The sequence below is a fragment of the Actinia tenebrosa genome, unplaced genomic scaffold (genome assembly GCF_029948245.1).
Source record: "Actinia tenebrosa isolate PJP-AT-01 unplaced genomic scaffold, QUT_ActTen_1.0 PGA_scaffold5__44_contigs__length_20552954, whole genome shotgun sequence".
Taxonomy (NCBI): Eukaryota; Metazoa; Cnidaria; class Anthozoa; order Actiniaria; family Actiniidae; genus Actinia; species Actinia tenebrosa.
The window spans coordinates 15109684-15133776 of record NW_028292582.1 but is presented as its reverse complement, the minus strand read 5'-3'; the positions used below and the strand labels follow the sequence as shown (position 1 = coordinate 15133776).

At 37.8% G+C, this 24093-nt stretch overlaps 3 protein-coding genes across 3 annotated transcripts; 1 reads left to right on the top strand and 2 right to left on the bottom strand.

The window, feature by feature from the left end:
• Positions 1 to 2: 2 nt before the first annotated feature.
• Positions 3 to 6026, bottom strand: LOC116296798 (uncharacterized). Its single transcript, XM_089037893.1, has 5 exons — positions 5901 to 6026; positions 3975 to 4705; positions 2125 to 2253; positions 1741 to 1778; positions 3 to 407 (listed from the first exon to the last, which is right to left on the bottom strand). The coding sequence occupies exons 2-5, from the start codon at positions 4681 to 4683 to the stop codon at positions 3 to 5; spliced, it is 1281 nt and encodes a 426-aa protein (XP_088894019.1). The 5' UTR covers positions 4684 to 4705; positions 5901 to 6026.
• A 1327-nt stretch (positions 6027 to 7353) lies between these two features.
• LOC148906678 (uncharacterized) lies at positions 7354 to 8280 on the top strand. Its single transcript, XM_089038096.1, has one exon. It carries the CDS (start codon positions 7354 to 7356, stop codon positions 8278 to 8280), a length of 927 nt encoding a protein of 308 aa, XP_088894222.1.
• A 4432-nt stretch (positions 8281 to 12712) lies between these two features.
• On the bottom strand, positions 12713 to 23399 carry LOC116296788 (peptidyl-prolyl cis-trans isomerase FKBP8-like). The gene is made up of 10 exons (XM_089037696.1): positions 22342 to 23399; positions 20400 to 20547; positions 19052 to 19139; positions 18504 to 18623; positions 17660 to 17734; positions 17276 to 17309; positions 16555 to 16611; positions 15741 to 15830; positions 14649 to 14852; positions 12713 to 14102 (listed from the first exon to the last, which is right to left on the bottom strand). Exons 1-10 carry the CDS (start codon positions 23206 to 23208, stop codon positions 14019 to 14021), a joined length of 1767 nt encoding a protein of 588 aa, XP_088893822.1. The 5' UTR covers positions 23209 to 23399; the 3' UTR covers positions 12713 to 14018.
• Positions 23400 to 24093: the final 694 nt, after the last annotated feature.

Sequence of the window (24093 nt, the reverse complement as noted above, 5' to 3'; positions counted from 1 at the left end):
TACTATTCTTGCTTCTCATTCATTTGTTTCTGGAGCTGTCTTTTATCCTCTTCTTGCTTCTCATTCATTTGTTTCTGGAGCTGTCTTTTATCCTCTTCTTGCTTCTCATTCATTTGTTTCTGGAGCTGTCTTTTATCCTCTTCTTGCTTCTCATTCATTTGTTTCTGGAGCTGTCTTTTATCCTCTTCTTGCTTCTCATTCATTTGTTTCTGGAGCTGTCTTTTATTCTTTTCTAGCTTCTCATTCAGCTGATGTTTTTCCAACTGTTTATTTCTCTCTTCCTGCATCTCATTCAGTTGTTGTTTTTGTTTAATTAATTCTTCTCCTCGCGATACATAGCTATTTGAAGAGGGAAATTTACTAGTTTCCTTCCTGTTTTTTCCACGATCATCATTTTTTATTTCATCCTGAAACAATAAGAGACAGTACAGTACTTAGTACTAATAGTATTTTACTGTTTATAAGTTTATAGCACAAAGAGACCACTTGTTATTCATAGGGAGGGGGGCTGGTGCAACAGTGAGCATGCCATCTTAAATTTGTTTTTTTCTGACACTCCTTTTTGTGAGGCACAATTTGTTCTGACTCTCCCCTCCCATAAGTAATACTGAAACAGATGCTAGCAAATATTTATGACCCCCCTCTTAACTTCCTGCATAAAAATTGGTGACCCCCTCCTTATTTGCACCATTAACCCAACCAACCTATAAAATTAATAATGACTGGTCCTTAATACAGTGACTTAGTATTGATTAACTGATTGTTCATTTTCCAAAGCCAGTTGGATTGGTACTGTAATACACTATACATATATCAAGGGTGTTAAATATACAAATATATACACTCAAATGATATATTGTAATAAAGAGTAGGCAGGAGGAAATAGTCCTGGACCTGCTGCTGCAGTCAGTGCACTCATTTTGAGGAGCTATGGGAATATTTAGTCTTGCCAATCTATCCTTAAAGTTCTGTGTTCTATCTGCTAGCAGCCATTATACAACTTTAAAAAACTCATTAATAATTCATGAAGGAAACACAATAGAAATCATGACCATCAAGGAGGTTTTATATCTGATATAGATTCGTCTTCATTTGCATAAACTTTAACTTGGATTTTCTCTATCAAATTTGGTTCATTTCGTAAAGAATTCGGTACTAAGTATGAGAACATACATCAGGAGTTTTTTAAGCCGTTTAATAAACTCACAGATCGTGTTTTATCGGGTCTAAAACCACTCGGCTACGCCTCGTGTTTTATACCCGATAAAACACTCCTGCTCGTTTATTAAACAGTACATAATTTCAAAAAACGTCGGTCGGAGATGATCTGAAATGCATGGGCGATGTGAGACTAAAGAGAATTTTTCACTTTTATGTTCTCTGGCTAAAATACGAAAAGTCCTATTTCTAACTTAAAGGTCATGCTTCATAATCCAATCTAAAAGGAAGCAACATATTGTTCGGCTTTTAATATTACATATTGCAGAGTGCTACTCAGTCCCACTGCTTATGTCTCTGTACGTGATAACTAGTACTCTTCAGGGTACTGTACAGCACCTGAAAAGCATTAGAAACAGAGTCCAATACTTCTTCCCATTCCTAAGCTTGCTTTTCTTGTGCTCATCATAAGCAGATGTATGTTGCTTCAATTGCTCTGATCGTATCACAGTACAGAGACATGCACTTATGTTTTATATTCCTTAAATATGTAAGCACTGCATAACGTTTACAGTTACATACATCTACATCTTCTAGAGAAGAATTAACCTTTGCTGTGTCTGAAATGCAAAATGAAATAAATATAATCAATATATATTATAACCACCTCTTCATCTACATTAATTTAAAGGCTTGCATATTAAAAAACATCCTAAATATTAATAACTATTAATACGAGATTTTGGTTGAAAATTATCCTTTGCAACGACTCATTCAGTTCTTTGAAATAACGCTGTTTACCTTTGCCCCTGTGCAATTCAATATAGATGAGAAAAATTTATATTAGGGCTATAAAAAAATCCCTTACTCCCCTCCCCCATTAAAACAAACAAACAAAAGTAGATGCTATGTATAGCTCAGTTGATATTTATTTATCACTTTAAATTATAGAAAAATCACTTCCACCTGATTTTGGATTGATGCCATCAACATTTTCTACATTCTCTGATGGTTCATTGCCTCCTTTCTCACTATCGCTATCCCCATCAACTTTTGACCCGTAAGTGCTGGTTCCCAATCTATCAGTAGTTCTGCCTTTAATTGATAAAAATAAATATTTAGTACACAATAAATTGCAAGTTCAAAACTGAAAACAAAAGTGCAAAAAAGCTCAAAAAATGTTTTTTTTAAATAAGCTGTACTGTACATGTATTTCAAATGTTTTACAAAAGCTCAAAAAAGTGCTTTCGAAAATAAGTTGTACTGTGGTGACACTCTGGGAGCTGTAGAGCACTTGAAAGACAAGATTGAGAACACTCAGCCATACTGCTCCATGTTCCTAAGCTTGCTTCTCATGCTTATATGATGTTTTAAAAGTTTTCATTTAATCCTCATACAAAGAGTTCTGTAAGGCCCTGGTCATTTTAATTAAGTAGTTAAAGTGGAGTGGCATGGCCTGGGTTGGGGGTAGAGTTCGATTTGAAGGAGCTGCTTTTGCAGTATTAAAGGAGGTCAAAGAAATGACATTCAAATGACCCACCCCTAATGTACATACAGTTTAATTTATAGACAGCGCCCAGCCCCTCCCCCCCCCCCCCCCCCCCTTTATACTGGTTTAAAATTGTGTGACCCATAATAATAATATAGACATATATATAATACAATTCTTATATAGCGAACACTACTAACATCTCAGTGCACTTAGTTTGCTAACATAAAATTGGAGTCATTAATGAACCTACATATAATATGTAGATAATAATAGAGTGCAAATAATATTACCCGTAAAATAGTTAGGATGAAATAGGATATAGTTAGCGCTTAATTAGACAAGACATAGGAATTCAGTGAGGCATGCATGTACGAAAATGCAAACATGAAGGAAAAGCATGTACAACAAAATATCGTTTCAGCTTTTGTAAGTGTGTTTAAAAATATTTTAAAATGTGCACCCTTGAGTAGCACACATGCACTAGTTAACCCGTCACAGCTCGGCTATTTCTAACTAATTAGACTTATGCAACCAAAAAAGGTTATAGTAATTAGTTAAGCTATCTATTTCACGGGTATATTATTTGCACTATTTCCCCGAAAATTATGTGACGATATCTCCTGTTCCCTGAAAATAAATGCTCCTGTCCCCTTGTTCCCTAAAACCCATTGGTGGGGCTCATTAATCTGGGAATATTAAGAGTCTTGAGTGTTGATTTAAACTGCTGTTCGAGCAAGGAAGCATTCCTAATTTTTTTCTGGAAGTGGATCTAGAGGTTCGGATCAGAGCAGCCACACGGAAAACCACAGAAAAGGATCATCTTACAATGTAAAATCAACTTCAATGGTTAAAATTAATTTAGGTCTATAATAATAAAAAAAATTCTCTGTAAATTATGAAACATATATTATGATCGTTGTATATATATCGTGGTGTACAGGAATAATATTGTCAGAGGGATTCTATTCAAATTCCAATTCCAATATGCAAATTCATTCGGTTAGCAGTTGTGTCCTACGATAGCATATATTATAGTATAATAAATATTTTTGTGCACACAATAATGAAGCATCGTTTTAAATATGACAAAAATCAGAAAGCATCCCAGCGAATTCACTTTGTGGCTAAAATAGGGTTGGGATAAGCATCATTTGGTGCCAAGGAAATTGCCGGCTTCGAATCTTGCCTGCAACTGAATTTTGTTTCTAAGTGAAGAGAAACCTATGACACACACTTGGTTAAACCATACACCACGATGCTACCTAAAAAGGCTCTTACAACTTTAAGAATTAGCTCAGTTGAATTATTAACAATTATTATTTACCTGGTACTTCAAAAACAGAACAGGAAATTCTGCGACTTTTCCCAGTAACCTTTACAAATGACCCAACTAAAGTCTTAAATGTTTTTTTAGTCTTTTCTTCCTGTTCTTCCACAATAATTGGCCCAGGCACATCCAACAGATTTTTAAATTGTTCATCACTCAGGTTCTGAACCTTATATTCATTGGTGCTTGGCTGATCCTTACATTTTTCAATCTTCAACTTGATGAAACCAAAATGGTCTTCATAATTACCTAGTCCATAAACCTCATTTCCTAGGGTTTGATTCAACCTAATTCCTTTAATTCTATGCTTCTTTAAAAAAGAGCATTTATCAAGCTCTTTAGATTCACACAAAAGAAATAAATGGCACTCATTAACAACAACAGCACTAAGATTTCTTTTCAACTTATATTCCTTTTTATGATGTGTACTATCTCCAGTCTTTGGATAGCTGACTGTTGTTTTCATTTGTTTGGTTATTATCTCACCATTTGGTGAGTAAAAAAAATACTTATGCTTTGAAAATATATTTTGGTCATCACTTGGATTTTTCCATAGTCCTATTAAATCTTTTAAATTTTCATCTTTAGACGAAACTATGCATCCCTGAAGAGGTTTCATATTCTCTCCACCATTTGTTTCATTTACTACTGTCACTCTGCAAATTGCTGTCCCTTCAGTTCCATTGAGCGCCCAAGGTGAGTACATGATGGCTTAATTCTCAGAAAACCTGTAGGTAATTAAAATAAACCCAAAAATGTCAGTGGCATAGCAAGGATTTTGCAATTTCGCCATGTTGTTTGGGCCCCCAAAACGGCGAACCAAAAAAAAAAAGACTGGCATTTCTTTTATTTTTGCACAACTTAGAAAAAAATTCAAATGACTGTATATTTCCTAAAACACTGCCATTTTGTTGCCACAAAGGGTAGCTGTATCTACATAATATTTTTTTTTCTACAAAAGCTGCCATTTTGTAATGGCCAAGGTCAATTTATGCAATGCTCACGACTGGGCCTTATTTCAGCGGCGTATCTAGAATGCGGGTAATGGGTAACGGGTAAAATATATAAATCAATAATTCATATGATAAATAACCCTGTGCATTCAAAATGGCGCCACAACAACAGGAGTTGAAGTATTTCAATATAGTTTATAAATTTGTGGCTTTTGGTACATGGAAGGTTTACACTGTTCTTCCCACTGAGATTCAAAGTAATCTCTAATTTTCTAAGACATGGAGCTACACAGTTTTCATCTAATTTCGTGAATAAGCTTACAGTTAAACATGAGATCGCAAAGCCTCAGGTTACAGTCTGTCGTTTCGCATTTTACACATCTGTAAAATGCGAAATGACGGTTTCGCATTTTAAAGATCTGTAAAATGCGAAATCTTCGTTTCGCATTTTATTGTTTCTTTTCGTTTCGTTTCGTTTCGTGGTTTATGGTAAGCTATACATACATAACGCAAGGCACTTGCATTCCAAAGGATCGATGTAAACACAATGTTGCTAAAGTACAGAATATCATTTAAAGCAGATTAACGATACGACAATCAATCAAAGGATCACAATTAATTACTGGCATTATTAAAACTATATTGTAATTTTTATCTCCTAAATCTCCAGATAAATGGATTCCTTTTTGCCAGATTAATTCGATTCAGCGTCTTACTCGTTCGATCGGTGCGTGTGTACTTCTTACTTTTATTTTAAGCAAACTATAACCTTATATTAGTAGCGTTCTTTTAACGAGTTAAGTTTTATTTTAACGATCAAAATACTGCAATTTTTTTAGTTTTTCTTTGACAAAAAGCTGATTTAACTAGCTAGCTGGGAATTCAAAACTTCCCGTACGAAACATCGAGACCGGGAATTTAAAAGGACAAAAACTTGAAACTTCAAAGTGAGATTATAACTATTTCTTACCTCTCAGACCGGCTCTGTTCTCGAGCTAAGCCAACTAGATTAACTTTCAAGGCCTCAGTTCGAACAACAACAGTCTCATATCGATCTTTCTTAACTTCGTACGCATTAATAACGCATGCGCGCATCTTAGCACGATTTCCAAGAATTATTTTATTAACCAGAAAAGATATGTTAAAATTCTCCGAATATTTTCAACCATTTGTTTTAGCACTTAATTAAGCCACTAAACTGGAAGCTTGAGACTGACATTATGACAATAATAATGATGATGATGATGATGATATAAATAATAAAAAGATGATGATGATGATGATACTAATTAGCTATTAGTTATTTTTCTATTCAACACATTGTAATATTAGTTTCCCAATAAAGCTGTTAAAAAAATAATAAGCGAGCTAGGCAGAGGGGGAGGGTGGGGGTCTTTATACCATTGCCATTTCCTTCGGCCCGCGCGCGGAAGCTCCGCTAATAATAATAATAATAATAATCACAATTACGAAAGTGGTGGTATCTGGTCAAATATGTCCAAAAAAGTCAAATTGCATAAATGCGTACATTCCGTTTGCATGTATGATAGAATGATGTTTTTGAATCACTGTTTTCGAGACTGCGCATGCCTTCCAACAACTTCCCTGCAGTGAATTTTCCTAGAATCAGTTGACACGAGGTCGACACTACACGCGGTCTTTAGTTTACACTAGTAAAACAGACGCGGATTTATTAGTGCACGCTTTGAGAATGATGGCGATAAATATGAGCTACACCACCAACTTCACAACTGATAAACCTGTGGTCTGCGAAACGTCGAGTGCCTGCACGTTTGGGTCAGACCGAGACACCGCATATCTGGTGTTTTCAAGTTTACAGATTATTATAGCATTGGCTCAGGCCATTATAACAGCGGCTGGTCTGTATTGGGTGAACTATGTAATCAAAAACAAGGATAGAAAAGACAAAACGGAACGTTCAGAGAAGAAAGAAAGAAAGAAAAAAGAACGTTTAGAGCTGGAAGAAAGAAATAAAATCACTGATATTACTAAGGATGAATACGACAAGATCCGAAAACGTGGCATCCATGAGAACCTTGGGAAATGCAAAGAGAAATTTGAGGCTATGGTTATGTTTTATGGGACTGTGTCTGAAACTGGTGAGCGAAAGGAAAAGATCACTGGCCTTGATGTTTTAAGGTTCATGCTTCTCAATCCAAACGATTTTAAAGGTGAGCCATGTACTGATAATAGTGATTAATGTACCAAACATTAACAAAAACACTCTTTAGTAATTACTAGTTGTTGGGTTACCTGTGTAAGTGCCTGCCTTAGGTCAGCGGAATCTCACGTTTTGTAACGACGGCCATGTTTGTGTAAGCACATGGTTTACTTGAATAAAGCCTACTTTCACGGCTTAATCGTGTATATTCTTCACTACAAATTTATTCAAGTAACCAAAAATGGATAAAGTTTTACGTCCTGAACGTTTCGGCGTCGATCCAAGTGATACTGGAGCATCCAAAGCGTGGATACACTGGAAACGAACTTTCGAGAATTTTCTCTCAGTGCTGCCCGATGAAGGTCTCAATAAATTCGGAGTGTTAACCAATTTCGTTTCACCTGCAGTCTTTGAGTACATCGAAGGATATCCAAGCTACGAATCCGCTATGCAATCGCTTCAAAATGTTTACGTTAGACCAACTAACGAAATTTACGCGAGACACGTTCTTGCAACTCGACGACAACAGCCTGGAGAGACACTGGACCAGTATTTACAAGCTCTAAAGGTGCTCAGCAAGGAATGTAATTTCCAATCTGTTACGGCTGCTAAATACTGTGAAGAGAACGTCCGGGATGCCTTCATTACTGGGTTGCAATCAAATCAAATTCGTCAGCGGCTTTTGGAGAATAAAACTCTTGATCTAAAGACAATGTTCGATCAAGCTAGAGCTCTTGATTCTGCCATGCGAAGTTCTGAAAGCTACGCAGTTTCTCAGCCATTCAATGCTGCAGCCGTAGGTGTGTCACCTGAAACCACATCGCCAGCGTCATCTCAACCTGACCCCAATCTCTTAGCTTCAACACTGACGACCGGTGGTCCCAAATGTTTCTTCTGTGGAAATACTAAGCATCCCCGTGCCAAATGCCCAGCTCGTGATGCTGTGTGCCATAAATGTCAGAAGAAGGGGCATTTTGCACAAGTCTGTCGAGGGAAACCGTCGAAGCCTGGTGACGTCTCTGCGGCCCTCTGGCCACCATCACTTGCCTCAGTTGGGACCCCGCAAGCTCTTAAGGCCTCATCTGCTACTGTTATAGTCAATTCAAACATGACCATGTCACGTTTGAGTATGGTGGAACAAAGCCACCCCTATCTGTCTGCGGCCTAACTACGTTAAACATCGACCCGCCCTCACCCTTTGCAAACCTTACATCAGATTGTCATCCAGTTGCTGCTAAATCCAGACGCTACAGTGCAGAAGATCTCACATTCATCAGTGGAGAAGTGGATCGATTGCAAAAGGAAGGCATCATTGAACCCAGTCAGTCTCCGTGGCGAGCCCAAGTAGTTGTAACTAAAGACGAGAACCACAAGAAACGTCTGGCTATAGATTACTCACAGACCATCAACCGATTCACACAGCTTGATGCATTCCCATTGCCAAGAATCAGTGACACTATCAACGAAATCGCTCAGTTTAGAGTTTTCAGTACCCTTGACCTGCAAAGTGCCTACCACCAGATACCGTTGAAAAACGAAGACAAGCCTTACACTGCCTTTGAAGCTAAGGGCAGACTCTATCAGTTTACCCGGTTACCTTTTGGAGTAACCAACGGGGTAGCATGCTTCCAAAGAGAAATGATGAGACTAGTCGAAGACCATAATCTGAAAGGAGTATTTCCCTACCTGGATAACATAACTATCTGTGGAAAGGATCAGTCTGATCATGACATCAACTTGAAATCCTTCATGGATGCTGCACGAAATGCCAATCTTAAGTTCAACGATAGCAAGAGTGTCTTCTCCACGCGCCGTCTTCCTTTACTTGGTTACGTCATTGAAGAAGGTACCATTAGTCCTGATCCTGAAAGGTTACGGCCCTTGAAAGAGCTTCCTCTGCCACACAATTCAAGATCCCTCAACAGATGTCTTGGACTTTTCTCCTATTACTCACAATGGGTACCAAATTTCTCTGATCGAATAAAGCCCATCACAAGCTGTAAATCCTTTCCATTGCCTCAGGAAGCCAAAGAGGCATTTCAAGGAATAAAGAAGATCATCGCAGAAGCCATTGTTTCAGCCATAGATGAAAGTATCCCCTTTGAAGTTGAGACAGATGCTTCGGAAGTAGCACTGGCAGCCACTCTCAACCAGAATGGGAGACCAGTGGCCTTCTTTTCGCGTACTTTGCAAGGAAGTGAGCTAAAGCACTCTGCTGTCGAGAAGGAGGCTCAAGCTATCGTTGAATCTGTAAGACACTGGAGACATTTTCTCACCGGTCGCCACTTCGCTCTAAAAACTGACCAACAATCAGTTTCTTACATGTTTAACCAACGACAGAAAGGGAAGATCAAGAATGACAAGATAATGCGTTGGAGAATCGAGCTCAGTTGTTACAGCTTTGACATAGTCTACAGACCCGGTAAAGAGAATATGGCACCAGACACCTTGTCCCGAGCCAGCTGTGCTACGACTACTCACGATTCCCTCTACAAGCTTCATGAATCACTATGTCATCCAGGCGTTACCAGACTCTGGCATTATGTTCGAACGAAAAACTTACCGTTTTCACTAGAAGAAGTCAAGAAAACAGTAAGCGCCTGCCCTGTCTGCTGTGAGTGTAAGCCCAAGTTCTACCGGCCAGAAGAAGCTCATCTCATTAAGGCTACCCAGCCATTTGAAAGAATAAACATTGACTTTAAAGGCCCTCTACCCTCCAACAACAAGAACAGGTACTTTCTAAACATCATTGATGAGTATTCTCGTTTTCCGTTTGTCTTCCCATGTCCTGATGTATCCACTCCCACCGTTGTGAGGTGTCTTACCACGCTGTTTTCTCTTTTTGGCATGCCGGCCTATGTGCATTCAGACAGGGGAGCATCATTCATGAGTCGAGAGCTACGAGAGTTCCTGACTAGCAAAGGTATTGCGATGAGCCGCACTACAAGTTACAACCCCGCCGGGAATGGACAGGTGGAGAAATACAATGGCACTGTCTGGCAGGCTGTTACAGCTTGCCTGAAGTCCAAAACCCTCCCAGCCGAGTACTGGCAAGATGTCCTCCCTGATGTCTTACACTCAATCCGTTCTCTGCTGTGTACTGCAACGAACGAGACGCCTCATGAGCGTTTTCTGGGCTTCTCTCGTCGGTCCTCTACTGGCAGCTCCATCCCTACTTGGCTGTCTGTACCTGGTCCTGTATACATCAAGCGTAACGTTCGAAACAGCAAAATGGACCCCCTCGTCGATGAGGTTGACCTGCTCCAGGCGAACCCACATTATGCTCATGTTCGCTACCCTGATGGGCGGGAGACAACAGTGTCTACGAGAAGTCTCGCTCCCCGAGGTCAGCCGATAAGTGAAGTCTCACCTGTGCAACCAACACCAGCTGAAGCACAATCTGCCACACCCCAACCGGCTGAAGTCCAACCTGCAACAACGCCGCCCGCTGAAGCACTCTTACCTGACAACGGTGCCAATCACGGAACTACCCATGAAAGTAAACAGGCCCCCATTGTACTGAGACGCTCTCAGCGGGGAAGTCATCCCATTGATAGGCTTAATCTTTAGGAAGGGGTGAATGTACTGATAATAGTGATTAATGTACCAAACATTAACAAAAACACTCTTTAGTAATTACTAGTTGTTGGGTTACCTGTGTAAGTGCCTGCCTTAGGTCAGCGGAATCTCACGTTTTGTAACGACGGCCATGTTTGTGTAAGCACATGGTTTACTTGAATAAAGCCTACTTTCACGGCTTAATCGTGTATATTCTTCACTACAAGCCACTGAGAAAGCTCCAGGAAGACTTAGAGGCTGTTCAAGAAGTGTTCCAGACCTTGCATATCGAGTTACCACATCCTACTAGTATTAACACACAGACACTATTAGGATCCAGATCAAGACCATTGATTTGTCTGATTACTCAGATAGCAAACATAGCAAAGATAGCAAGATCTTTTGTCCGCCCAGCAAGGCGGTCGAATAATGAAGAAGATGCCATTTCCGAAGTTTTAAAATATTTTGGCCTGGAAGACGTTAGGTCAGAAGAGAAGGATGACGAATTTAATATGAAAATAAGAAGAGTACTTCCCTACGTGAAGAACCTTTCGTTTGGTGAATCTTGGCCGGCCGTGTTAACACATGTTATAACGTATTACGATCAAAAGTTTCGTTTTGACACCAAAGGTCTATCCGATTCAAATGAAAACCAACGTAAAATAATCGTTGATTTGACATCCATAACATCTGAGCTATGCGAAAAATTCACTGAAACCGTAGATTTAACAAGATTCGTTGAAATCATCAAAGCAATTTGGATGCGGAACATCCAACAACCGCCGACAGGAGAGATTCCCATACCTGACTGGAGTATGGAAGAACACCTTAATGCTAATATTATCCATGCGGTACATGTTTTCGAGTTGGAGGTAGCTGAGGGCAATGATATCATACAGGATGAGAATTTAAAGAAGCTGGTTGATGAGATAAAGGACATCACATGTACATACGACCAATTTTCTAAAGAGCAAAATAAGATAAGTTCTAGAGCAATAGAAAACATACGGGAATCAATGAACTACTTGAAGCTAAATGGTCAAAGTCTATGTAAACAGAAATCCATTGCCAACATGTTGAATGGAGTGAGAAAAATTATACAAGATAACATCCGTCAGGCCGAGGGAGCAACTTAAAAAAATGCGAATCGGAAATAGAATCAACAAAATGGGAAGAAGACAAAGCCTGAGAAAAAGGTGTGAAAATATCTGTAGTAAGCATGTTAAATATAATCATCGAAAAAAGTGGAAAAGATATAACGTGAAGTGCAAAATGTCTTAAATCTCTCCACCATTGTCCCCAAGATGTTTTAAGTTCAACCTTCAGGGCTGGGCATCACACAAGGTGACTTTGTTTGATGAAAATGTAAATTGTGAATTGAGTGTGATGTGTGCATTGTAAATACTATAAAGAGAAAGGCATTGAACCAGATGTTAGGAAATATTCAGTGCCAGAACTGTACATGTGTAATGATGTTTCGTGTGAGCAATTTAATTGGTTCATTTACGCTACTTGTTGTGCCTTTTGATTGGCTAAGACAAGAAGCCATAAGAGTGTTATATATTTCACTAGCACAAGTCTGTAATGCTCAAAAAGGTATCCATGATACCAAGCTATTGTAATTTTTTCTTGTATTTTTCTTCTGTAATTTGCAGTTTCTGCAATTTTATGTAGTTTGTTTTATTCTTCTTTGATTCTTGTTAGCTCAATACAAATTAGTTAATTTTTCTTTTCTTTTGTTTATCATTCCTTTAGTAATTTTTCTACTTCTTTAAAAGTAGCTCTGCAAGAAAAAAAAATCTGAACAATTGTAAAAGTATCAAATAAAATTCCATGATGAATGTGTAAAAAAAAAAAATCTGTAAATATATATAGCACCTAGTATAAATCTAGAGAAACACACTTCGTGTGTCTCTCCATACATGTAAATAACTCTGTGTCTCATATATTAATAAATAATAAAAAAGACAGAGAAAAAAATAAATAAAAAGTCTGTAATGCTTTCTGCATGTAAGCAATTTGAGTGGATCATTTAGCTGACAAAAGATGTACAATGTATATATTTAAACAAGTCTAATTTTCATTTAAACATTTATAGATTTAACCAAAAACATCTTGATTATGTATAAATAATTTTCAACTTAAGCTAACAACTTTAAGAAATCATTATTAATAAATACTTTAGGAATCAAATGGTTTTCTATTTTTGTAATTTTTTGTTTTTGTTTTGTTTTGGTAATCTTTACGTTAGAAGCACAACTGGGCCCAGTTGTTCAAAGCCTGATTAGTGCTAATCCTGGGTTGACTCTTAATAAGACCGATAGAGTTAATCCTGGATTAGCGCTTATCCAGCTTTGAACAACCCGGCCCTGATGAAGCATTGGTATTTTTCTAATTTGTAGATGGAATAGAATAGCTGGAGGGGAATATTTCCCCATATCAGACCTCGTCCCATTCCCTTGAGTATTATCATTTGTTTACCAGTAAATGCTGCGAGCTTTGTTAATATGAAACAAACTCAAACAAAGAAACTTATAATAGCCAATGTGCACAAACATGAATCAGAACTGAGTATTTGTGCTTTTTCACCGTCTCTAAAAAATTCATCTGACAATTTTCCTTCAATATTTTCTATGGAAATCTAAGTATTTAAACAGATGAAAATGACTTTTTTTCCTCATAGTTCCTTTGATTTCCCTGTTTTATTTTTGCAGCACTTGGCTTCCCAGAGTACTTTGTGAGCTTTGATACACATTGCCTATTCAAATCATTTTCTTCTGGATTTTCATTGATTGAGAGACGACCACTTCAATGCGAATAACTACCTAGTAAGAATAACACTCTGCTTATGTGCAGAGATGCAACAATGGCAGCTCAATTTGAAGAGAAGAGACCTGATCAGTTGTTTTTGTTGGGCATCAATAAAAGCATTTTCATTATATTACATAAAGCATGCGGCCTTTAAGATTTTAGTGTTTTCCAACAATGTCAATGAAACGCTTTGATTGACGCCCACCAAAACCTTATTTTATCTTCACAACAAATGTAGAATTTCATGATTTTTCCAAAAGCTTGTGAAGAAAGAAACTATATTCAAGGGAACACCACAGGGTTAGAAATAGAAAGTACTAAAACAAACTAGATTTAGTATAGGGCCTTTGATCAAACATTTATAGTTTATAAACAGTGGCTGCGAAACATGACAGTTTGACTATAATTTAGCACATTTAAGCTAATAACTTTGATATAAAACTTTCCAGCTAACAATCATGAGGGATGATACATGAAGTATTAGCCTCAATTGATCTCTCTTTTGACTCTCCCAAGCTGTCATTGCAGCAAACTTTTTTAATGTCTGTTTAAGTATAACGCAGCGACAATCCCTCCAAGGACGATAACAGTAGCACCAAACACTAGTGACCATGGGAAAATCTGTGAAGGAAGCATTGAAATAGGAAAATTGTAAACCTAATGGAAAATGAATGACCACCTACTTCAAAACAATAGCGCAGTACGCAGATTCTAAAAATAGCTTGAAAACTCAGACAAACATTGCATTCTATTTAACTGCAATTAGTATTATACGAACCGATTTTATTATTTTTACTTAAAATTAGCATAATAACCCATTTAAACTAAGATCTACTGCGATTGGCTGTGAAAATTATCTGCTTAAAGTAAAGTATAAGTTTGTTTGTCTGATCTTTGCCTTTGTCTTCGTTTTTATGACATCATTTTTGTGCTGTGCTATTCAAAAACCCTGCATGTGTCATTCCCTTGAGTATCTTTTCTTTGTCTAACATTTGCACACGAGAAGACAACATAAATATGGAAGCTAACTCAAAGAATCTTATTCTGAATAGAATAACACATGGTCTGAAATGGGTAAACATTTCTCCAAAAGTAAACAGGTCAATAATTAAGGTTTCTTTTTTTTACAGACTAATAATTATTAATAATAATTTAATGTCAACTTACAGAAGGCTTGGATTTGTTCTTTTCCATTCCTCCAAGGCCGCCCACCATTCTCTCATACATATCTTTCTCTTTTTGGTTTTGAGAACTTAGACATTGTTTCAGACTGGAAAGCTCAGAACGTATAGTTTTGTTGGTGGGTTCTAAGTGGACAGCTCTCTTGACGCAAGTGACTGCCTGTTGTAAATCACCCTGTGAGGCAAGCACCTGGAAGATAGATTAACAACCCTTTGAAAAGTGTTGGTAAGTTGTTGGGTAACAATGTATCATTCTATTGACAACCCACCAACACCCTACTGACCACCTACCAACACCCTACTGGTAACCTATTAACACCCTTTTGACAACCCACCAACACCCTACTGACCACCCACCAACACCCTATTGACAACCTACCAACACCCTACTGACAACCTACCAACACCCTACTGACCACCTACCAACACCCTATTGACAACCTACCAACACCCTACTGACAACCTACCAACACCCTACTGACCACCTACCAACACCCTACTGACAACCCACCAACACCCTAAAGACAACCTACCAACACTCTACTGACAACCTACCAACACCCTAATGACAACCTACCAACACCCTAGTGACAACCTACCAACACCCTACTGACAACCTACCAACACCCTACTGACCACCTACCAACACCCTACTGACCACCTACCAACACCCTATTAACAACCTACCAACACTCTACTGACAACCTACCAACACCCTATTGACAACCTACTAACACCCTACTAACAACCCACCAACACCATACTGAAAACCTACCAACACCCTACTGACAACCTACCAACACACCCTACTGAGACTTGCCCTACTGACATCTTACCAACACCCTACTGACACCCTACCAACACCCTACTGACCACTTACCAACACCCTACTGACAACCCACCAACACCCTACTGACAGCCCACCAACACCCGACAAGCCACCAACATACCCTAACTAGACTTGCCCTACTGACCATGTTGAAATATCCTCCTCTCAAGGATATACATGACATAATTCTTATGAGTTTATGGCATTTGTCAATTGAAATTTTTGCTGTTGATAAAGCCTCACCCTTACCTTGCCTTTTCTAAAGAGAGCTTTGACATTATCAGGATTGATGTTCAGAACATTAGTGCATGATGTAAGAGCTGCAGTATAAGCCTTGACCTGTAAAAATCATAGAAAGAACGCATTTTGTATGACAAGTCACTGATGATGATGTTGGTGGTGATGACAATAGTTATAGTGATGATAGTGATGATAATTGCTGTTGATGATAGTAATAGTGATTATGATGATGATGAGGATGATTGCTGTTGATGGTGGCAATGATGATAGTGGTGATGATGCACACATGATATGAGAGCTGCAGTAATAAAGCTTCACACTGTAAAAAGCATAGAAAAACATGACTGTACATGACAAACGTAACTGTCCTCATGGTGGTGGTAATGATGATAATGGTGATGATGACAATTGTGCATTTATGATGTAAGACCCTTGACCTGTTAAACTCCAAGAAAATAACAACTGTGTGACAATAGCGTATGATGATGATGATGATGACAATGATAGTGAAGACAATGATGACAACTGCATAAACATCATGTATGATCACTGTGCAGGTGATGATGGTGATGGTAATGATGATAATGATGATGACAATGTATTGATGATGACAATGATTGATGATGATAATGATTGAAGATGATGATGATTACAATGCTTGATGATGACAATGATTGATGATGATAATGATTGATGATGATGATGATTACAATGATTGATGATGATGATGATTGATGATGATAATGACTGATTATGATAATGATTGATGATGACAATGATTGAAGATGATGACAATGATGATGCTCATGCCAGAGATATTTACCTTGAGCTGTGCAGCAGCAAGGTTATTCCAACACTTCACCTTAAGATCTTGAACTTTCTATAAATGTGAAAATATCAAAGAATATTGAACTGGTAAATAGAAAGCTGTAAGGAAGGGCACAATTAATCACCATTTACTTTTTCTAACAGACTAGTGAAGAAATGAAAAAAGTGAGCACGTTCTGTTAAGCAGTTATAAAGGATACAGGTTGAGAGAAGCAGGGTGCATGGCAGAGTGCTATTTTACACTTCTCGAGTGTTCTGCCAAAACCCAAGTGCAACCCAACTTCACAGCAAAGCAAAGATTTCAATTTCTTTTACAAAAATACAATTTAGAGGATTAAAAATGGAAAGAACATGTACATGTTGTTTGCTTTCACACTGAATGCGCTCTAAACCTGCACTTCAATACCAACTGGACCCAGTGCCCTAAAACAGTCCCACAATGCACTTCAATACCAACTGGACCCAGTGCCCTAAAACAGTCCCACCAGTGCACTTCAATACCAACTGGACCCAGTGCCCTAAAACAGTCCCACAATGCACTTCAATACCAACTGGACCCAGTGCCCTAAAACAGTCCCACAATGCACTTCAATACCAACTGGACCCAGTTTTTTCCTCAACTTCAGAATGGCTAATGACCAAAGAACATGTCTTTACTATGTATTTTGCATTGCCATAGGAAATCGTTTCTATTATCAAGTGACCACCTTTCTTACCTCTGAAGATGAAGGCATCAGATACTTGATTGCCCTGTGGATACAATACAGTGTAACTACAGCCATGAAAGTACTGGGGGGAGGGGAGGGGAGGGGAGAAGAGGGGAGGGGAGGGGGACCAAGTCTAACAAACATTAAGCTCGAACCTTAGTATCTCAAACTCTTTAGAATCTTGAACTCAAACCAGTAATTCCCCTTGATCAAGAACTGTGGTGTGCGTTACTAATGCGCCACCTGTCTCAATAATGTAATCCAGGTTGAATTATGTCACACTTAACACCACAGTACTACAAGGACCACAGTAATTTGGTAAAAGTAGGTGTTGTGTCCCTGCCCTCGTGGGAAAAGTTAATCAAATCAAATCAAATCATAATAAAAATTTACCTTTGGTAACAGTTGATAGCAGCAGAATAGTCCCCTCTGGTATACAAGTCATTCCCTAACTCTCTCTTCTTGTCACTAGATTAGATTTCAAAATAATAAGATAATTAGAGGTTATAAGAACTCAGTATCATTTATGTTCAACAGTTTTGCATTTCGTATAAAAAACAAACGTAGGGAGAGATATGATTATGAAAAGCAAGAAAGTTCTTATATCATGGATTAATACAATCAATACAACTTATATTATGAAAGAAAAATTAATATTCTTTAACGACCATATGAAATAAGAATTCAGGGGAAAAACTTTGATGATATCATCAACCATGGGAATGATACTAATTCCAATACTGATGATACTGATTTTGCTCTCTCCTGTTTGGCCAAAGTTTTTTTTAATCTTAAATTAATTTTAGTTTAAGTATTCTCAGTTTATAGAGAGTCTGCACTGTAAATATGTAACTTTAGTAAAAATACGCAGGTGATTATAGAAAATCTCGCATGCTGATTGGTTAAGAAACGCACACTATCACACAATAATCACCTCCAGCGATAATCCAAAATGGCGGCCAGCCGCTTTGTGGCTGTTACCGGAAAAAAATGTCTTTTATCTTCTTTTTTTCTTTTTTTGAAAGAATCACTTGTGTATTTATACTAAAACAATAACTTGCCAAAGGTGAAGTGATTATTGGGGAATATTTACCTCGCCGCTCGAAGACTCATGTCTCAGTAATATTCCCTGATAATCACTTTGCCTTCGGTGAATAAGTGTTAAATAACAAATAAATAATGATGATAATACTACCCAAAGGGTGAAAACCAGTTTAAAGACTTTGTTCAGACTCACCTGATTTTAATTCGTTCCTCATCACTCATGGTTTCAATATCAGGTCCATCTCGTACTGCTAACAGCTCAATTTCATAGGAGATTTGAGCATTTGGTGGGACTGGATTATCACCTTCCACCCTTTCAAAGATAAGTATATATAAGTTAATATTCCCATTTTGAGTTCGCATTTGCTCAGTCTTAGCCTCGATAGCATACAAATGTGTTCTTTTCTTTCATTAAGGCCCATTGTACAGTAAGAAATGTACGCACTACGGAACAGTACGAGTTGATTAAAATGCCACGGCTTTTGGTTGAATATCATAACACACAAACAAGACTAAGGCTGAGCAAAGACACTGGAGTATTGTCATGGTTTCATATACTATCAGATTATTATCAATAATTAATGAGGTAAACAACAAAAAAATCAGTCATCAAAAAAAATTCTATAAATCGGAAACAGAATCACCCTCATTTGCATTCGACTTTAAAGTGAAACACACAATGACAATACTATATAGTATATAGTAAGTATAGTAATAAAGACAGTACTAAATATTCCTGACCTTCCTTGCTCTCCATATGCATATCGGGCATCAGTCACAAGTTCGCATACTTCATTGAGTTCCATGAGAGCCACACCTATGTCAAAGGCTAAACAAACACCCAAAAAATGAATAACCTAGCAACAGGGCTAAAAATAAGTCCCGCGAGAACCCAACTGAATCAGATTTTTTAATCTGCTTATACACTCGATGTAGCATACACTTAACATATAGATCTTTACCGAGTGACAAAAACACATTTCATAAACTCAAAGCAGTTGCAAAGAAAAGTTTGCCAATCAGAACACAAGTCAAATGTAATGGTACAATACTAGCTTGTTTATATTATAGGAGCATAAAATATCTGCCAATTGGCTGAGTTTGTTGGAACCAACATATTATTGGGAAGTTGTGGGTTAAACTGTTCTCTCCTGTGCCACAAGGGTTTTCTCCAGGTTCTCTGCTTTTTCCTCCCTCCGTAAAATCAACATGTGAGTTGAGAGTTGAATTGATAGAAGATTTGTTTGTGAGCCACAGTGGGTCAAATTGGAAAACAGTATAATATATATTGAATTTGTATCCCTCTATAAAAATTTACAATATATATATATAAAGATTTAAAGCCTTGGCCGAAACCAATACTCGGGTTGTAAAATATCTGACTAGGAAGCGCTGCCTTTGCTCTTAAAATATCTGCAAATGGTTAGACCTTTTGTCGGGACTCAGATTTCTATGTATCATGATGGTCCTGTCTCATTCAAAGACGTTAAACATAAAGTGCACCACAAGTTTATCAGTGACACCGCTCACATGCAATTATTGTTATTGTTATCAAACATTGGAAAAATTATCATGCATATACATGTATTCGGGTATTCACCAAAAACTTTTCAAAATGATTAATATTTGAGTCCAGAAATTGAATCAGAGACCTTGAGAAGTGAGAAAGGCGAGAGCAGTTCCTCTGCACCACCCTTACTTTATTCCCTTAAGATTGCTTAAAAGACTTTATAAACTATGATGTTCTATATTTAACAATTATTCGCCAAAGGCGAAGTGAATATCAGGGAATATTTACCGAGACGCAAGTCTTCAAGCGGCAAGGTAAATATTCCCTGATATTCACTTCGCCTTCGACGAATAATTGTTTTAGTATAAATACACAGGTGATTCTTTCAAAAAAAAAGAAAAAGAAGAAGTTAAAAGACAATTTTTCCGGTAACAGCAACAAAGCGGCCGGCCACCATTTTGGATTATCGCTGGAGGTGATTATCATGTGATAGTGTGAGTTTCTCGACCAATCAGCGTGCGAGATTTTCGATAATAACGTGTATTTTTAATAATATGTTATTATCATATTTATACCAACCCTGTAAGACTTCCCCTTCTCCAAGAATAAACTGAAAGCACTGATTCCAGTCCACAGCTGTACCATCTTCCAGTCTTCCTGCTGTCCTCAGCATCACAATCTGTCCTCTGTCAGGCCTTGTGTCACGTCCTTTACCAGCAAGTAATGTCTTAAAGTAAGAAGAAAAATTATATCAGTAATTTAATGATTTTTAGTGTCAAGGCCAAATGTGCAACTGAGTGTAAAGAGGTTTGTGAGGTGAATAATATGTACTTATTGACTGAGTGAGAGGGCCGTACAGGAAAACATTTGGCTCGAGGTGATGCTGTATGGACCGAGCGCAGCAAGGTCTGTACAAATGACCGAGAGCCAAATATTTTCCTGTACGGCCTGACCAAACTGAGTCAATAAGCATTTCATTATATGACTCTAAATAAAAAAGATATTTTAAAAGTTGCAAATTATGTCAATACAGTTGCAGGTATCAAGCAGGGCTGTACGGATTCGTACAGCCCTGCTCGCTAGCCATATGGCCCTGCTCACGCCATTTTCCCAAAGTTTTTTTTAAGAGCGCTAGCCAGGGCAGATATGGGTCATATGATTAATAAACTTATTATCTTTACTAACAATCACAGGCTAACAGTTATTTTCCACTTGCATCCCCACCTCAAGGGTCTTAGGTTCAATTCCTGGACTCTGCATCACATGCCAGTAGAATTTGTTGGATCACTTCCTTATTCAAGGTGCAAAAACCAGAGAACCTGAAACATCACTCTTGTCAAGGGAGAGACCCAACAAGCTCCACTCACTATCTTTTTGTGATTTACTTATTTCCTTGTAACCACTGAAAAAGTATTAGGTTTGCAAAGAGTGGTCAACCAAAAATATTTGTTTTAAAATTCAGAATTCATTATAGCCCTGCAACCATTGGTGGCATGGGTGGTGTAGTCATTTACTGCACACCTCTCACCACTGTGGTCTGGGTTCGAGCCCTGGCTCACACTGAATCATATGTGAGTTGAGTTTGTTTGATGTGTTGTTCTCTCTCATGCCAGGAGGGTTTTCTCTGGGATCTCCGGTTTCCTTTCTCCGTAAAAAGCAACTTGTGAGTTGAGTGTTGTATGTTGTAAATATAGAATGTAGTGGTAGTGCGTGTGGGGGGATCCTCATGGAAGAGCCCCGTATGTGGAGTTGTGGTTGTAAAATATAAGTTTAGTACTGTTTAATGAACGAGCAGGAGTGTTTTATCGGGTATAAAACACGAGGCGTAGCCGAGTGGTTTTAGACCCGATAAAACACGATCTGCGAGTTTATTAAACGGCTTAAAAAACTCCTGATGTATGTTCTCATACTGTACCGAATTCTTTACGAAATGAACCAAGTTTGATAGGGAAAATCCAAGTTAAAGTTTATGCAAATGAAGACGAATCTATATCAGATATAATACCTCCTTCATGGTCATGATTTCTATTGTGTTTCCTTCATGAATTATTAATGAGTTTTTTAAAGTTATATAACCATTTTAGACCATGTGTCATTCTTTGGAGTAGAATTTCTTCACTAATTGATTTTGCATGAAATGGATACAACTCAAACAAAATATCTTACTATAGGCTGTATTCACACTAGCAAAATCTTATTCTCTAGAGAATTACGTCATGTCATCTGAAATGGGAAAATATTACACATGATCTAGGTAAAAATGTCTATAGTATTGATTTGTAGTTGTAAAGCCAATCAATACAATACGAACAACAGTTATGACACTAGTTTGCTTATTAGAGTGAAGGCATTTAACCCGTGAAATAAAAAAATACTAGTTAATGTGTAATAGTCAAATAGACACAAAAGAAAACAATGAAATTAGGGTCTACTAAAGTGTGTTAGTCTAATACTGTATCTATTTCACGGGTTTAATAACTTCGCTCTATCAAATTATGAATTTACTATAATCAACACCTACTCGTTTCTTCAGTAATCCATTTCCCAGAATGTCAATCCACTCATTAGAAGATGAAGAGTCTTTTTCCCTTGCTTCTGTGGCCTGTTTTTTTATTTCCTCCTCTTCCTCCTCTGAAACATTTTCGTCTTCACTTTCTGAAGTAAGCGCTTCTCCTGTCACTTCATACTTTATTTTTCTGTACTCAGCCTTTGTTTTAGCATCTGGTGAATGGTGGCTTCCATGATGTGTAGGTTCCAGATCGGGTAACTCACCATCATCTTCACTTTCAGATGTCTCTGCTTCTCCTGTGACTTCAGACTTAATTTTTAGGTACTCTGCTTTAGATTCTTTGTCAAAGAACTTATGGTTATGCTCAGGGCTTCCATTATTAGGACTTTTTCTTTGTTTCAAAAGAGGCTTAAATGTTTCTTGTGAGACTTTTTCATTTGAATCTCTCTCTTGTTCCTTTTCATATCCCATTTTTTCTGTTACACATTTTCCCACTTTTTCATCTGTATTTTGTGTGTTCATATTCTCACTATCTTGCTCAAGGCTGGCAGCTTTTTCCTCATTATCTTTTGAAACTCCAGCTCTTTCGTGGACACCGTTCGTTCTTCCTTTAGTTCCAATATCTAAATCTTCGCAAGCCTGATGAACTGGAATCGGTTCTTTCAACGTCTTTTCAACGCCATTCGTCGTCCTAGTTGCTGTAATACCTTGACCATTTTCCAAGCCACTTTCTTTAACTTTGCTTTTAAACTCTTTTGTATCTAATATATCACCTGATATATTGTCTTTTTCCTTTAAATTATCTTGAACAGCTTCTGCTGAAGTGTGCTTGAAGTCTTTGTTTTCTTGCTTTGAAAATTCTGACTCAACAGTCGCCATATTGAAGCATTACAATTTCGTACAAGTATACCTTATATTAGGGTTTTCTTCACAGCCACGACCCAATATTAAAGACCATTGACCAAACCAGCATGGAAAAGACTGAATATTTAATATTTTTTCGATTAAATTGAAGCGAAAAAGGTGAACAAATTAATGAGAGGCCATTGACTTGCGGCTGCTCAAGGTTACTCGTGTGTCAGGCCACAGGTAGCCCGCGCATTGACACCTGATGGCTTGGGACTAACGATAAATGAAAGTGTTCAAATGAATGGAAAAGAAGAAAGGAATGGAAAGAAGAGAAAGTTTATTGGGATTTTTATCACTTCGTGTTATACCATGAACTGAATAAAGAATATGGATGGATGGATGAGGGGATTGAAGGATGGATGGTTGGATGGACGGACAGACAGATGGATGAATGAATGGATAGATGGATGTAAGGGGATGGATGAATAATGGATTGATGGATGGATGATGAATGGATGGATGGTGAATGAATGAATGAACGAAATCAAAAATCAAAAATTTATAAATAAATTCAAAGTAATTCGGTCTTTGAGAATCATTCAAAAGTAAATATTATTTGGACGTGCAGTCACTAAAAGTGTAGATTCAGCAAAAAGTATTTTAACGACACTGATTCATACGACCTTCAGAATATGAACTTGAACGACCTTGACTGACACTGCACGTAACGTCATTACGTCATTGACCACTGAGAAAATAAACGTAATGGATATACTGGGAAATGTGAGTATTAAATGCAGGATCGACATATCACGACACTAATTTGAATTAGCCTTGCGTTCAAGTGCAACCATAAATGCGTTTTCACATGTATGGAGAGGCTCTTCAGTCCAGACGAATAGTTTTTCAAATTGC

Coding starts and splice junctions, on each gene's coding strand:
- LOC116296798 (XM_089037893.1), bottom strand. CDS start 4,683: ATGTACTCACCTTGGGCGCTCAATGGAACTGAAGGGACAGCAATTTGC. Junction 2,254..3,974: donor TTCTGTTTTTGAAGTACCAG/GTAAATAATAAT, acceptor TATCAATTAAAG/GCAGAACTACTGATAGATTG. Junction 1,779..2,124: donor TGGCATCAATCCAAAATCAG/GTGGAAGTGATT, acceptor TTTGCATTTCAG/ACACAGCAAAGGTTAATTCT.
- LOC148906678 (XM_089038096.1), top strand. CDS start 7,354: ATGGATAAAGTTTTACGTCCTGAACGTTTCGGCGTCGATCCAAGTGAT.
- LOC116296788 (XM_089037696.1), bottom strand. CDS start 23,208: ATGGCGACTGTTGAGTCAGAATTTTCAAAGCAAGAAAACAAAGACTTC. Junction 16,612..17,275: donor TGATGCCTTCATCTTCAGAG/GTAAGAAAGGTG, acceptor TCACATTTATAG/AAAGTTCAAGATCTTAAGGT. Junction 15,831..16,554: donor TTGCTGCTGCACAGCTCAAG/GTAAATATCTCT, acceptor TGATTTTTACAG/GTCAAGGCTTATACTGCAGC.